This window comes from Stegodyphus dumicola, chromosome 4 (genome assembly GCF_044657685.1).
Source record: "Stegodyphus dumicola isolate Sdum_Otavi_A_Nest chromosome 4, ASM4465768v1".
NCBI classification, from domain to species: domain Eukaryota; kingdom Metazoa; phylum Arthropoda; class Arachnida; order Araneae; family Eresidae; genus Stegodyphus; species Stegodyphus dumicola.
The window spans coordinates 216,203,841-216,218,344 of NC_140771.1; the positions used below are offsets into that span (position 1 = coordinate 216,203,841).

A 14,504-nucleotide genomic window follows, 5' to 3' on the forward strand; every position below is an offset into this window, starting at 1 on the left:
TGTGACTTTTCTAAATGAATTGTTAATAATTGCTAATGTCAACATATCTCCAACTTAAAATTAACCAAGATAATTTCAAGCAAAAGCTTCATTAATTACGTTTATACTGTAAATTATATTTATTCATTTTAAAAAATTTTCGCTTTTTTTTTTTCACTTTTTATTTCATATATAACACATAAGTAACTTATACAACAAAACAAGCTGAAAAAGGAGGCATATTATTACATAATGTAAGTTATATCATAAATTGGATATAATAAAATTAAGCAATAAAATTTAAATGCTAGAATATTTAGTAAAAACTTACTTAAAAAAGCATGAAATTTAGTAAACCTATAATGTTCAAAAATTTCTATTTTCTGAAATCCTTTTCTGGAATATTATCATACATACATTTTTAGATATCATTTATTTAAAACTCAAGATGCTTCTATAATTTATTTAAAATTGATGATGCTTCTCTACAAAGCATATTAAAACTGCTTAATTCATTTTTAAATATGGAAATTCATAAAAAATTCAGTTTTATTTTTGCATACAACATACTGCGAATGTATCATTTACCATGTTAAAATATATTCTAAGATGTAATATTTTAAGAATTTCAGGCATTTTCAGAAATCATGTGAAATGGAAGAAATGAAAATGTTTGGCTGAAAAGAAGTCAAGCAGCCATGCATTAATTAACTATATATTAATTGTTTGTAATATTTATGGATTTAAAAAAAAATCTGTTCATTCCTTAAGTTTGTATATATCTAAAATGTTCTTATTACATCAAGTTTTAACTTTAATTATATTTTATTATTTATATTTTTTGTAAGAATACTGCATGTTTAAAACATCTTCCTATGTAACTTGTATTATTTTTCTCATTTTAGAATCTCACCAGGCTATTTTACCTGTTCTTCCATCAGATGATTTTCAAATATATGAAAATGGCAGTTTATTTATTTCAAAAGCCCGAAAGTCAAAAAGTGGTGTTTATATCTGTGAAGCATCAAATGGTGTTGGAAATGGGTTACAAAAAAGTGCAGTACTGACAGTGTTTGGTGAGTTGCAAGAACGTTTTCTGTAGCACAATTCTTTTTATTTAATTCATATTTTGTAATATATATAAAATGCTAGATACAATGAACAGGGTGTCTAGAACCGTATTTCAAAACTACCTACTGGCAAGATAGTTATCAGAAGATTGTTAAACTTTGTAGTGGGCTTAAATGAAGGGATGGGAATGTTTCTGGAAAAGGGGCAAAAATTGGTTGGCATGCCATAGGGCATTTTACTTTGAAAACTTGCAATGAAAATTTAGATCTTTGTCAACATCATGCAGCAGCTGTTATAAAACCTAGAAACATTCACATAGATTTTGTTTTCAATGTGCTTGCTGCTCACAGTGACGATAAGTTTATGACAACAGGCTTTCTTAGTAAAATTGTTTAACCAAAACAGTAATTCTGAAGTAGCCTCTCTATGGAAATTTCGAACTTTGAAGGGGATTCGAAGAGGTAAAATCAATGTTCAAAGCCATCAGAAAATAACTAAATTTGAAGAAACAGTATCGATTTCTGCTCATCCTGGAAAATTAAAACCCATTTCCATAGAAGGAGTACATGAGGTTGTGCAGGACACAGCTTCAAGACTAGCAATAGTGTCCAGTGTATAGCAGAGGGCTTGGATAGGCCACATTCAAGGCCATGTTCAACTGTCCATAAGATCTTGCGGAATATTCTCTGATATAATCCTTACAAACTTTCACTGGTGCAGTGGTTTCTTCCACGTGATTTTGACACTCGACTATGGTTCTCACTTTAGTTTTGTGCTTGCTGTGAGGTCGATTCAGAATGGCCTTAGAATGTCCTCTGGACAGACGAAGCACATTTTTATTTTGGATAGTGTAGTGAATATTCACAACTGCTGAATTTAGGAAACAGAAAATTCATCCCTATCTTAGAGGTTCTGTTGCATTCACCAAAAGTGACAGTATGGTGTGGCTCTTCTGCATCATTTATTTCTAGTCTGTACTTCTTCAATTAGTTAAGCTCTGCAGATCCAGTGACTTGCTCAATCATTAGGCAGTGATATACATCAATGTTAAGAAAATGAAATTGTTCCGGCTCTGCAATCATATCAGTGCCTTGCAGGCACAATCTTATGCGAGGTGGAGCTCCACCACATATTGCATGATGTGTTACGTATGTTCTTAAGTGTCATTTTACAGAAGAACATGTCATCAGCCGGCACTTTCATAATATGTGGCCTCCTCAATCCATGCAGTTTTTAACTTTGGGTCATTTGAAACATCTGGTTAGTCATGACAATCCAAGAACTTTATTTTATCTTTAGCCCAGCATATCAGTACCTTGCAGGCACAATCTTATGCAAGGTTGAGCTCCACCACACATTGCATGGTGTGTTACGAATGTTCTTAAGTGTCATCTTACAGAAGAACATGTCATCAGCCACCACTTTCATAATATGTGGCCTTCCCCAATCCCCAGACCTCAATCCATGCAATTTTTAACTTCGGAGCATGGGTAATCAGATGGTAGTTGAAAAGGATGGCCATCATGTGAAACAACATGTTTTGTTATAATAAAACTCCTAAAATTGTAAAACTATTGTAAAAGTGTGACTAAATGTGTAATTTATAGCACAGTGCCCTCTAGTGGTGGTATTTATAATTAACTTTTTTTCACTGAAAGACATAAACATCTCTTCATTAAGTCCATCACAAAATTTCACAATTTTCCGATGACTGCTTTTGCCTGTAGGCAGCTTTGAAATAGGGCTTTTTTATTCTAAACATCTTGTATATGTTGTTGTAATCTATTTTTATATTATTTTCTGTAATAAAATATTTTGTAGGTACAGTTGAACCCTACAACCTAGTAATAACCTCCCCTCAATCCTGCCCAATTTCCTATACACTTGATGCTGTTTTCTAATGCTATAATGAACTTCTAAAGTTTTGAAATCAGTTCTAACTAATTTTGTGCATATTTTTGATTGAAACTTTTTTGTGTGTTTCATATTTTTTTCAGAATTTCTGAAACTTTTAAATGAAAAATTACTAACCCTTAAATCATCTATGTTTAAGATATTAGGAACCACATTTCATCTATATAAAGGAACTCACCTTTACATTACTTTTCTTTTATTCTTACCGCCCACTTTCTCAAAGTTCTAAATAATAACTCTGGATGACAGTGGTGAACCCATGGGACTAGGAAAACAAGGACATGGTAAGCGTATTGTAGGACATTATATGCTGTCAATGACGATTGAGCCAAAGAGCATGAATGGTCTCTGATTCCATTCAAATTCTCTGACTGTGTTATAGGACAGAATTCCTTTTAAGGCTTGAGTGATGAAAATTGTGAAAGTTTTACTACTCAGGGAAAGAGGAAGTAGCGAATCTTGTGTTTGTGTGTGGGGTGGGGGTAATACAATCTTTTTAGGATGAAAATTTGTTCCTTATTGGTTTATTTTGTCAGTATAGTCATTCTCTAAGTTTTGTCCTTCGAATAAGGGTTTTGCATTCTCATGTCATCTTCAAGACAAAAGATATACTTTATAAAGGTTACTGAATCTTTACTTTCGAGCCATAGATAAAATTTTCCTGAAATCTGCAATACGCCAGCAAGAAAATATCAGATTGTTTTTGTATTCAGTTGAAAAAAAGTAAAAGTTGAAAGTAAGTTCATCAATTTCTTTTCATTATTTTTTTAGGGCTTTTATTTTGTTATGGGTAAAATAATTATTTGTGGTATAAACGGGTAATTTGAGGGAAATAATATTAATAATATATTATAATTCAGAATAGTAATATTTATGCTAAGTAATTTTTCCTGCAAAGTTTTAAACATATCATGAAATCGGGAAGAGAACATCCAACAAGTTTAATAACTGTGCATAATAATTGTAATTAAATCTTATTATGATTTTCTAAAATTTATTATTAACTTCTTTTGGTAGATGCAACAATGCTGATTTTTATATTTTTTTATTCAGATCTATTTTTGGTTTATGATCGGTTATGGTGAACCAAACTTCCAGTTTCTTTACGTTTATTAGATATTTATACTCATTATAAATGCAAGTTTCTGAAAATGAAATTGCTGTCTTTGTTTGGTGTTTGGAACATACTTTTTTAATGCTAGGCCATATTTGCTAATCAGTGGTGTTGTTTTTACATGACCCTAACATATGAGATCATTAATCCTACGAAAACTGTATGTCAAAGATTTTAAATTCAGCATTCTTCAAGTTTAGTTTAATTTTTAATTCCCCCCTCCCGATTCTATGGTTTACTTTTTTGAGGGGGGAGGGTTAATCCTACATTTTATGATGGTGTTTTGTTCCATATAAATACTGCAAAATATTGCAAGTTCTTTTAGTCAGCCTTCCAGTCTATTGCCATTAGATGATTACTGCAAAAATGAGTCACGTTAATGCAAATGATTTTAGAGTCATAAGTCTTGTTTTTATCATCCACACTATTTTATAAAACAATAAAGTTTCATTTCCTTTTCATTTATTTTCTTAGAAGTTGCATTTAATCAACCTATTATTTCCATCATGAACTTATTTTCATAACTGTTTAGCAAAAAAGGAAAAAAGTTACATTCTCTTTTAGTGTCTGACAGCCTTGGAAATATTCCTGAAAAAGACATATTTATAAGGTGACAATTTTACAGGCTTTAAAGACTTAAATACGGTATTAGTCTGAAAATAATTAGGGCACATCTGTCAGCCATTACTTATTCTAATAGTAATTATTAAAGAGTTTGAAACATTATGAGAGAGGTATCTCGTGTGACACTGAAACAGTTTGGGCAAGTAAAGCAGACCAAATGGCACAGATTACCAAACTCAGTGTAGGACTGCGATAAACCTGCCATTTGTAAAATGGCAAAATAGTATAAGACAAATTATGATGAAAGGAAATATCCTTGTAATTAATGATAGCAGTGTAGCTCAGCTTTTTTTTCCATTCAATTTTTGTTCTTATTGAGTAAACACTAAAATTTCGTATTGATTTAGAAACATTAAAAAAAAAAAAAAATGGATGCTTGTTTAAAAATTGTACTGTCATAATATTTTAAGCTAAATTTGATAATATATCTAGTTAAGTGTTGCTTAATATAGGTATAGTTTAATATGTTTTTATTTTTTACATACTGCAAAACATACATCTGTCATGTTTTCTTTAATCTCTTGTTGTTTGCTGTTTTTAGAATATCCTGTTGTGGAAAGAGTGATGGACTTAGTAACTGCTGAAAGGGGGAAAAAGACTCATATTGCATGTTTAGCTAGAGGAGATTCACCTATGTCATTCAGTTGGTTGAAAAACCAAAAGTCATTGAGTGATTGGCCCAATGATAGGTGATTGTTTAAATAAGTTCATACTGAATTTGAAGTGTTTCATTTGTTCTTTAATTTTCACTTTTGTTTTATAAACATGATTTATCTATTCATTGATATTTTCAAAGCACCTCTGCATATTACTATGAAGGAATGAATAAGTATGCCTTTTTATTCTATATATTCATTCCTTTAAATGTATAATTGTGAATATATGGGTTTATTCAGTTTTACTGAATTATATTACAAAAGTGTTTCTTAATATTTTTAATAAAAATGTTTTTCTTTCAGATTGTCATACTCTCATTTACCAAGATCAGACAGTATTGAGTTTATTATGAGCATTAATAGTGCTCAACCTGAAGATGAAGGCTTATATTCGTGTGTTGCAAGAAATGAGTATGGCACTGACCAGAAAGATATACGTTTAATGCTTGTTGGTAAGAGAAGTGTAAATAAATATTAATTTAATCATTATATCTTGATATAATGATATCACGACATTTAACATTAAACCAAAGTATTAGAGATACCCAATTAACCTACCAGTAATTGTAATGTTTCGTTTTATTTGAATAATTGTGGCGACAACATATAGCTTCTACTGGATATGCTCTGATTGTATCGTTATGCACTAGTTATAGACTCGAGCTCTAGTCTCTAATTCTCACTTATATGCTGATTTATAAATTAACAGTTTAGACAAATTGTATAACTGTACTGGTATTGCTTGGTGTTTTCTGTTGAAGAAATATTCAGATTTTTAAGTTATATAACATTAGAAAGTATTTAGGTAATCACAATCAGACTACTGTATAGTATTTATGTTGGATACATTGTTCTTCTGGACTGTGAAATTGTCTTTATCTAAAAAATAATTAACTATATGTGTGAAGCTGTCTCTAAATGTAATAGAGGCTGAAGTCTTTGGAAACAATACTGAATTTCTATGCATTTTTGGCATGCAGAGGGCATTACCATACTTGATTTTACCATTGCAAAACTCTGGAACTCAACACAACTGGAAGTTTGATTTGGTCAGCCTTCAGTTTTAACCACTTCGTGACGATATGTTGCTTCTGCAGACGGATCAGCCTCAAATGTCTCTGGCAGCCGGGTGATGCACGGTGCATGGCTGCTTGAATTGATCTTCCAGATAGGTGTTACATGTATGCACTCTCAAGCATACATGTTGTTTTCGATTTTTTTAAAAATCACTAGGTAGCACTCCATGTCCACCATGGTTATCTTATTTGAATATATAAATTGTTGACCATGTATCTGTGAAGTACTTTCTGATTCTGGTGATTCCTTTAAATGCTTGAGCAGATGATATAAAGTAAACAAACAACAGCCAGAAGTTATGGTTTGGGGGTGCCATTACATTTGATAAATGGACCACTTTGGTTGTCATCCATGACACTTCAATGGCATGGTAATGCATCAATGAGATTTTAAGCCACCTAGTGTGGCCTTTCTTTCCATAGAACCCAGAGTTTTGAACAGGATAATGTTTGTCTGCATAGGGCATGTCTTTCTTCTGCTTGTTTTTGTGCTTCTGCAACTCTTCCTTAGTCGGCACAGTTTCCAATAGAACACTTTTGGGCTGTGATGAGCAGGCATCTCCAATCACTCCTAAACTGTTCTGTTCTAATATGCCCTTTAGAACGTGTATGGTAAGCAGTGTCACAGGAGTCATCTGCCAACTGTATAAGTCAGTGTCCAGCCGGATCATAACTTCCATTAAGACCAGAAGTGGGACAATACATTATAGACTTTTCTTTCCCCCCTTTTTTTTCTTTTTACTTGTTTGTTCCTGTAATATTATTTCCTGAATAAAACATTCAATTCCTGTGATACTGTTAGCATTTTGTTTTCAATTTATGTAGATTACATCTACTGATTTTAATTCCATTTTGATAATATATATAGGCATTCTATAACAAGAAAAGCAATGGTTTAAAACAAACATACCTATTCTGCATTCTATTTAGCTTTTTTCCATGGGCTATAGGGACCAATTTTTTTATGTATTAGGGCCATGTAGTAAGCTATTTTTACATGAATTAGCAGAAAAACATATCAACATTATCTTACAGAGGGTGTTTACACATTTTTGTAATGATTTTCATTTTCTCTTTGAATTTAAATGTTAATTTTAGAATACAATTGTTACTGCCATCAAATTGGAATAAGGTTTAATTATCACCTGCAGTATTAAAAATATTTTCTTTAAAATGTCGCTGAAAAATAAACAATGGATCAAAGGTATGGTAATGCATCAATGAGATTTATATTGCAAAAATATCAAAATATTTTTGCATTGTTTGAAGAGAAATACTCTTATTCAGTTATTAAAAAAAAAAGGTGTGAAAAGCATGGTTTTAATCTTTCTACACGTAAAACAAGTGACATAATTAATTTGAAAGGAAAAAAATGGGAAAAGGGCAAAAAATGCATACTGAAAAAAGGTACTATGTACAGCTTTTATTAAATCAAAAATCTCATCTCATGTTTTAAAGGAAAATCCAACCCATCAAAGAGCTATTGCAAAATCTTTAAATATCTATATAGGAACTGGGAACATTATAAAATCTTATTTAAAGTTAATAAAAAAAAAATTGTTCATTGCTTAACACCGAAACATGTTTCTCAGCATAAGACTGTGCAGATTGCTGTCTGAAAATTATTTGGCAGGTGAAAAATGTAAATATATTGTGACAATTGATGAGGCATGGATATACTTATCTGATTGGAATAGACAAAGATCGATTTACTACCAAAAAAGATTTAATATGTTGGTTCAGAGAAAATAAGGAAAGTTTTTCTAAAGGTTTTATGGTTATTACTGGATTCTCTTAAAACGGAAACCTTAAAATAAGGAAAGTAGAAAAAATGTCAAAATTAATTTGGATTACTATTAGAAATCAAATAGGTTTTAACACCTATTTTTTAAGAAGAAATTCTTTCTCTTTAGCCAAACAATCTTCACCTTGTTAAGTTCTATCACGATAAGGTTGTAAGCCATACCCTTACATCTACTCTGTTTTTGAAAAAATGTGAAATGAAACTGTAATTGAAGCAAGTCCCTTTAAATGCATCCCACCCAAGTCTCGTTATTTGTCTTCTATGGATCACTGTGCATTTGGACTTTTAAAACAAGCTCTTTATAAGCGGCATCTCAAAACATTGGATGGACTCTGGAAGATTGTGAAAGAGGAGTGGAATAAAATCAACCTGGATGTTTTAAGAAAAGAACTTTTATCTTTAAAATCAAGATGTAATATGATAGTTCAACAAAAGGGCTATTAGATTGAATTTATTAGAAAATAAAATTCTAAGTTTTGCTTATATGCAAATCTTTGCAAAATCATTACAAAAGTATGTGAATACCCTCTGTATACTTCCTACTCCATATTAAAGAGTAAATTTTAAATCTCCATAATTTACTGAAATTTCTTGAGACATATTTAAAGTAGTGAACATGTGGGGCATATATGTCTTGGCCTCTGGAAAAGGCTAATATGCAAAAATAGGAAATATTAATAAACCTGTATTTGATGAAGTTTGTAAGATAAAGATATATTCACTCAAGAATTTTTTAACAGCTGACATGAATTTTTTATTGCCCTATTTTTGTTTTATAAAAAGTTATTTCTTAAATTTTGAAGAAATTTTTAAAAGAAAGAGCTTTTTTTTTTTCTTTGGAAGGGGAGTAATATACTAGATTAACAGCAAATTTTTTCTATGTATTTTTTCTTCCTTTTGCAACAGAACATCCTAAAGCACCAGAATTTGTAGAACTTGTTGATGTGTGGAGTCGGAGTGCTCGAGTAAGATGGTCTATTCCTGATAATGGAAACAGTCCTATTTTGAGTTATACTGTTGAGTACTGGTCAACCCCTGGTATGTTTATATTCTTATTTTGATACAACTTCCTTTTATTTGCCTATATTTAGGGCACTATTTTGTCAAATATTATCTTTATGAAGCATTATAAAAGTACATAACAAGAATGTGCATGTGCATGTATTTCTTAGTTATGTATCTGTTTTCAAAATTCATATGCAAATGCAAACTTTGAAGAAGACAATGAGTAATGTTTATGAAGACAATGAGCGATTATGGTGTTTCAAATGAATAGTCATTAAGATAGATCATACACATCTATCTTATATTATTAATCTGTAAAATTATTTACATTGCACTTGCTGAAAATAGATGAATATCTATTACTGAATTATAAATTTTTTACCAAGTGTCAAGAAACTGAATTACCAAATTAAAAATGTAGAATGCTCATTTTTATATTAATCACATTGATTTCCAGTTACAATTAATTGCATTCATTTACTATTATATTACTATATGAATGCAATTACTCCGCCTTTAGTGTTATGAAACAAATTTACACTTTATATTGAGAGATTTTTCATAATTTTAGTATAAATATACTAGTATAAACATTAATTATCTTTTAATAATTTTTATATAAATAATGGTAAAATATGTTGCTGGTAAGTGAAATTAGTCGAAGTCTGATAGCTTTCCTTGTTGGTTTTATTTGAAGTGCTTAAAATAAAAACTATCAAAATAGTTTTGTGACACATGTTTTAATAATTTTAAAAGTTGTCAGAGTTCATACTGAATTGTTCTTGATCTTTGTTCCTCATTTATGATTCTTTTGCAGTAACTGCCCCTGCAGCATTACTAATGGTGTTGTTTTTTGAATAAATTTTTAGCACAACTCATAAAAATTCTCCTGAAGCATCATTTATAAAATTCTGGTTGCTTAATTTTTTAGGCAATTCCATTTTCTGTGTTGTGTCCACATGCTTTTTTAAGTGTACTCATTGTGTGATTAATGTTAAAAATAATTTTGTGTAAAAATAATAATAGAAAAATTTATTATCTGAAGAATATTCTTATTTCACTCGCTTTAAAATTTATTTGGGACAGTTTAATTTTTTTTTTCTTTTAGAATATAATATATATATTTGTCATAATTATAGAAAATATGTTCTGATTTTGCATTGTAGGTGGTGACTGGAATGAAACAGTTTCCAGCTCCTTGACTTCATATATTATCAGAGGTTTAAAACCCTTCACAGAGTACAGTTTGCATGTCTGGGCTAGTAACAGCATAGGAGACAGCGAACCATCTGAGCAAATACACTTTAAAACTGCTAAAGAAGGTGATCTATTTGTATATGTGTATTTTTTATAAACTTATTTAAAATTTTTTATAAATTTTAGTTATTCTGATTAGAAAGTTTTAGTTACCTAATAATGTAGCTAAGGTTATGATTATAAAAAGCTGAGCAGAAAACCAGTATTCAGCTTTTTAAAAAAATTGTATTTTTGGATGTTTTTAAATGTCAGCTTTTCTTAGGAAGACTTCCACAGAAATGTCCCAACACCTTAAGTGGTTTTGTGCATAATTCTAGCTTACCTATTAATGAATTATATTTCTGTTCCCTCTCCACTTTCAGTTTTTAGATTCTCAAAAATGTTTCTTTTAGTCCCTAATCAAAATTAAGTATTTTAGGTATTGTTATCAACATATTAATTCTTTTTATCAAGGATTAATTGTGTTGTCAATTTTTTTGGGTATTTATATTAGTATCATTTTTAATGCAAATTCCAAGAGTGATGTGATAACTCTCATGATCTATCTACTCTTGAAATGTCTGATAATAACTGATTATCATATTCTAGAATTAGTTTGAAAATCCCTTGCATATGAATTTTTTTTAATTTTCATTTGTATGTGTCATTTCTTGTAGAAGTCTTTTTTTCCTGTATGAATTTATAGGTCATTTACAGTATTCATGTCATTGTGTCTAATCCTAAATTAAACAGAAAAAGAAGATACAAGAAAGTAAAAAAAAAAAAAAGGGGGGGGGGTCTCTACATGCATTTCAGTAGGTGCTGCTTATGCGATTATGTAATTATTTGTCTATTGCTATTTTGAAAACATTAAATGATATGAAAAAATATCTTTCAAAATTGAAGTGGATTTTAAATAATTTAATTTTAATACAACTAAAAATATATAAATAATTACTTTGTCAGCATTTTAATTAGAAAAATGCCATAGTTCATATATGAACTGTCCATAATGTTTTTATGCAAATGTTCATTTATGAATTGTTCATGTTCCTGGAAATTATTTGACTGATGGTGTACTCCTAATCTTAATACTTGAAGGGCACTCCTTATCTCAACTTTATAGGAAATTCAATGACCATATCATAATCATGACCAGAAAATTTATCACAGGATGTACATGGATTTGTTTTAGAAAGCCTGTGGGCAGATATTTTCTTCTGTCCTCAATATTGCAACTTGAATGCTTTAACTGAATCGTTTATATGTTCAGTTTCTCAAAATTCTTGTTAATTGGAGACACTGTTTTTAACTCCCACTATTTTATTATTTATTAAAAGGTTGGCATATTTGAAACAGCTCTTTATTGCCTGAGACATGTTTCCAAGACTTGTTCAGTAAATGTAGCAGATCACGATTACTTTTTCATTCCAATTAATTAGCACCATATCATCCATGTTATAAAGGACTATACAGTCAAAAGTCTTTAATCCGGACTCGGCGGACTTCAGCAATTCTGCATTATCGGTTTTTCCGGATTATAGATCATCAGTTTAAATCTGGTAGGATAGCATGCAGAAATTATAAAATTAAAAATATGAAACCGTAATTTGTGAAATAAAGAGCAATTATGATCTAAAGGGTATCAAAATTTACAAAAAAAGCTTAATATTTATTTGTTTACTTTATTAAACATTTCTTTCAACGCGCACATGCATAAAGCATACATTACGAAATTAGAAAATTGCAACCAGAAAACTGTTTGATGTGTATTCGTGATATTTATAATGTCGAGGTATTTGATTGAAATCATATCAAAGGTGGAGTACATCAAGATGAAATACTACATTTAGTAAGGAATTATAAGCCGAATAAAATGAAAAGATCTGCCCTGAAGATAAGAATAGTGCTGACAGATCAACTTCCAGTTCATTGCGTGCCGCATCCCCCCCTCCCGCAGAGCAGCGTGAAATTGATAAACATATTTTGGAATGGTTAGAGAATCAAAAGATATGCCATCCATTTTGCAGCAATTCCACTTTTTGTTTGATGGACATCGAAACATGCTTTCGCTTTGTAGATCCTTTTTTAGCTCCAGAATCGGAAATTCTTTTTGACATAGTCGAAAGTTCAAGCTTACTTTTATAAAATTGCTCTAACAGTCTGCAAAAAATAATAAGCCGTATTCAATTAGAAGATTAAGGAACAATGCAATCTGCAACATTAACTGAAATAGATAATTTTAGCTTAGCTTATACTGTCTGTTATGTGTATATTATAAGCGTATTATGTGCATGCGTAGACACATATGCGCATGCATAGAGGTATTATGCGCATGCGTTGATGCATGCGCAGGAAGTTTGTAGTTTTGAGGTCCGGATTATAGATCATTCCGGATCATGGATGTCCGGATTAAAGACTTTTGACTGTATTACTTTCCTCAATGCAGTAATATTGTTTCATCACTGTAATAGTCCACTGGACATATGGGTAAATTAGAGTTATTGTATTAAAAGTATATTGGTAAATATACTTTAAATATGCTTAAGAGAGACTTTCATGTTAATACGCTGTGAAGTTGTCAGTAAAACAAAAACTATTCTTCAATTTGTTATCCCATTTCAAAAATCATTCCTGAAGAATTACTGACATCATTCTCGCCTTGGATGATATCTATAGTGCATTGGTAAGCTCTTTACTACTATACATCATCAAATATTTTTTTCTTTTTCTGATTAATACCGGTTTTCTTTTTTCATCATGCATATTGACACAACATAAAATGGCACGTGATCTTTTGATATTTTATAATTTTTTGAAATTTTGAGTTTAAAGTCACCTGGTGTTTCAACATATTTTTAGCCTTTAGTAATGAAAGTGTTTTTCAACAGTAAAATTAATTATGAATAAAAATGCACAATATAAATTTAATTACTGAATTTTTGAAACTTAAATTGTGCAAATTTCATTCCCCATCTCTGATCTTCAGAATGATTTTTCACAATTCAAATCAAATAAAATTTAATATGATTTTTCTTATTAAATTTTATTTGATTTCAATTGTCTTAATGTACTGTAGACATTTCTAATATTTTATATGAAAGTTCAATCAAGTTTCATCAGTAAATATATGAATTTAATAATTTATGAATTTAATAATATATGAATTTAATATTATTTTAATCAATATATATCGTATTACTAAGTTTGTCCACACAATAGTACGCACAAGAGTCATTAATTGTATTTTTATCAAGTTTAAAAGTATTTTTATAAATTAAGCTTTTCTATGCTATCTAGAATTTTCTTAGTATAAAAGTGTAAGGAAATTACATGATGAATCAACTGAAAATATTAAGCATAGAATATGTAATTAAATATTAATATATTTTACTTCAGGATCATTATAAATAAGTGAAACATAGGGTTCATAGCAGTCCTTACAAGTGCTTATAAGTCCTTATATTTTAAAATAAAATATAAAGGCCCTTATAAGTGCTTACTTTTTCTTTAAATCCCTTTTTTTTTTTTTTTTTTTTAAGTGCTTATGTTTTGCTTTTAGTGCTTTTTTTTTTAATGAACACGCATTTTTCCCCGTACCAAAGCTGAAACTAAATAAACAACTTTTCTTCCTTATATAAATAAATGCAACATCAGATGGTGAATCATACTCCCGGAAATTGCTTTTCCCCTTCTCTGCGTTATGTAACCTATGGTGCGCACGAGAGTGCAAGACAGGAGCACGTCGTTCTATTGGTCAAAGGTCCACCAGCGGCCGAGCGGTAAAGTCACTGAACACTGGTAGTTCGGTCCGTGGTTTCAATCTCGCGAACGGGCTGGCTGCATGAGTGTCTTCGTGATTTTCCCCATGTGTAACGTGTTATACGAGCCAGTTTCACTTAGAAAGTCCTCCACGAAGGCATCCCTTCCTTAGGCAGATAGCCCTAGTGTGCGTTGCCATAATTAAATACACCATCTATTGGTCAAAGAATTGCGAAAATGATAGAAAATGCCGATACATTCGG

The 14,504-nt window shown here is 30.5% G+C and overlaps 1 protein-coding gene across 2 annotated transcripts in view; it reads left to right on the forward strand.

The window, feature by feature from the left end:
* Window positions 1-14,504, forward strand: part of LOC118182829 (cell adhesion molecule Dscam1-like) — a 71,359-nt gene that overhangs the window by 20,321 nt on the left and 36,534 nt on the right. For both annotated transcript variants that reach the window (XM_035352223.2, XM_035352224.2), the window contains exons 4-8: window positions 885-1,055; window positions 5,244-5,391; window positions 5,662-5,810; window positions 9,145-9,276; window positions 10,410-10,565. In XM_035352223.2, the coding sequence (XP_035208114.2) occupies window positions 885-1,055; window positions 5,244-5,391; window positions 5,662-5,810; window positions 9,145-9,276; window positions 10,410-10,565 (756 nt within the window). The remainder of the gene's footprint in view (window positions 1-884; window positions 1,056-5,243; window positions 5,392-5,661; window positions 5,811-9,144; window positions 9,277-10,409; window positions 10,566-14,504) is intronic.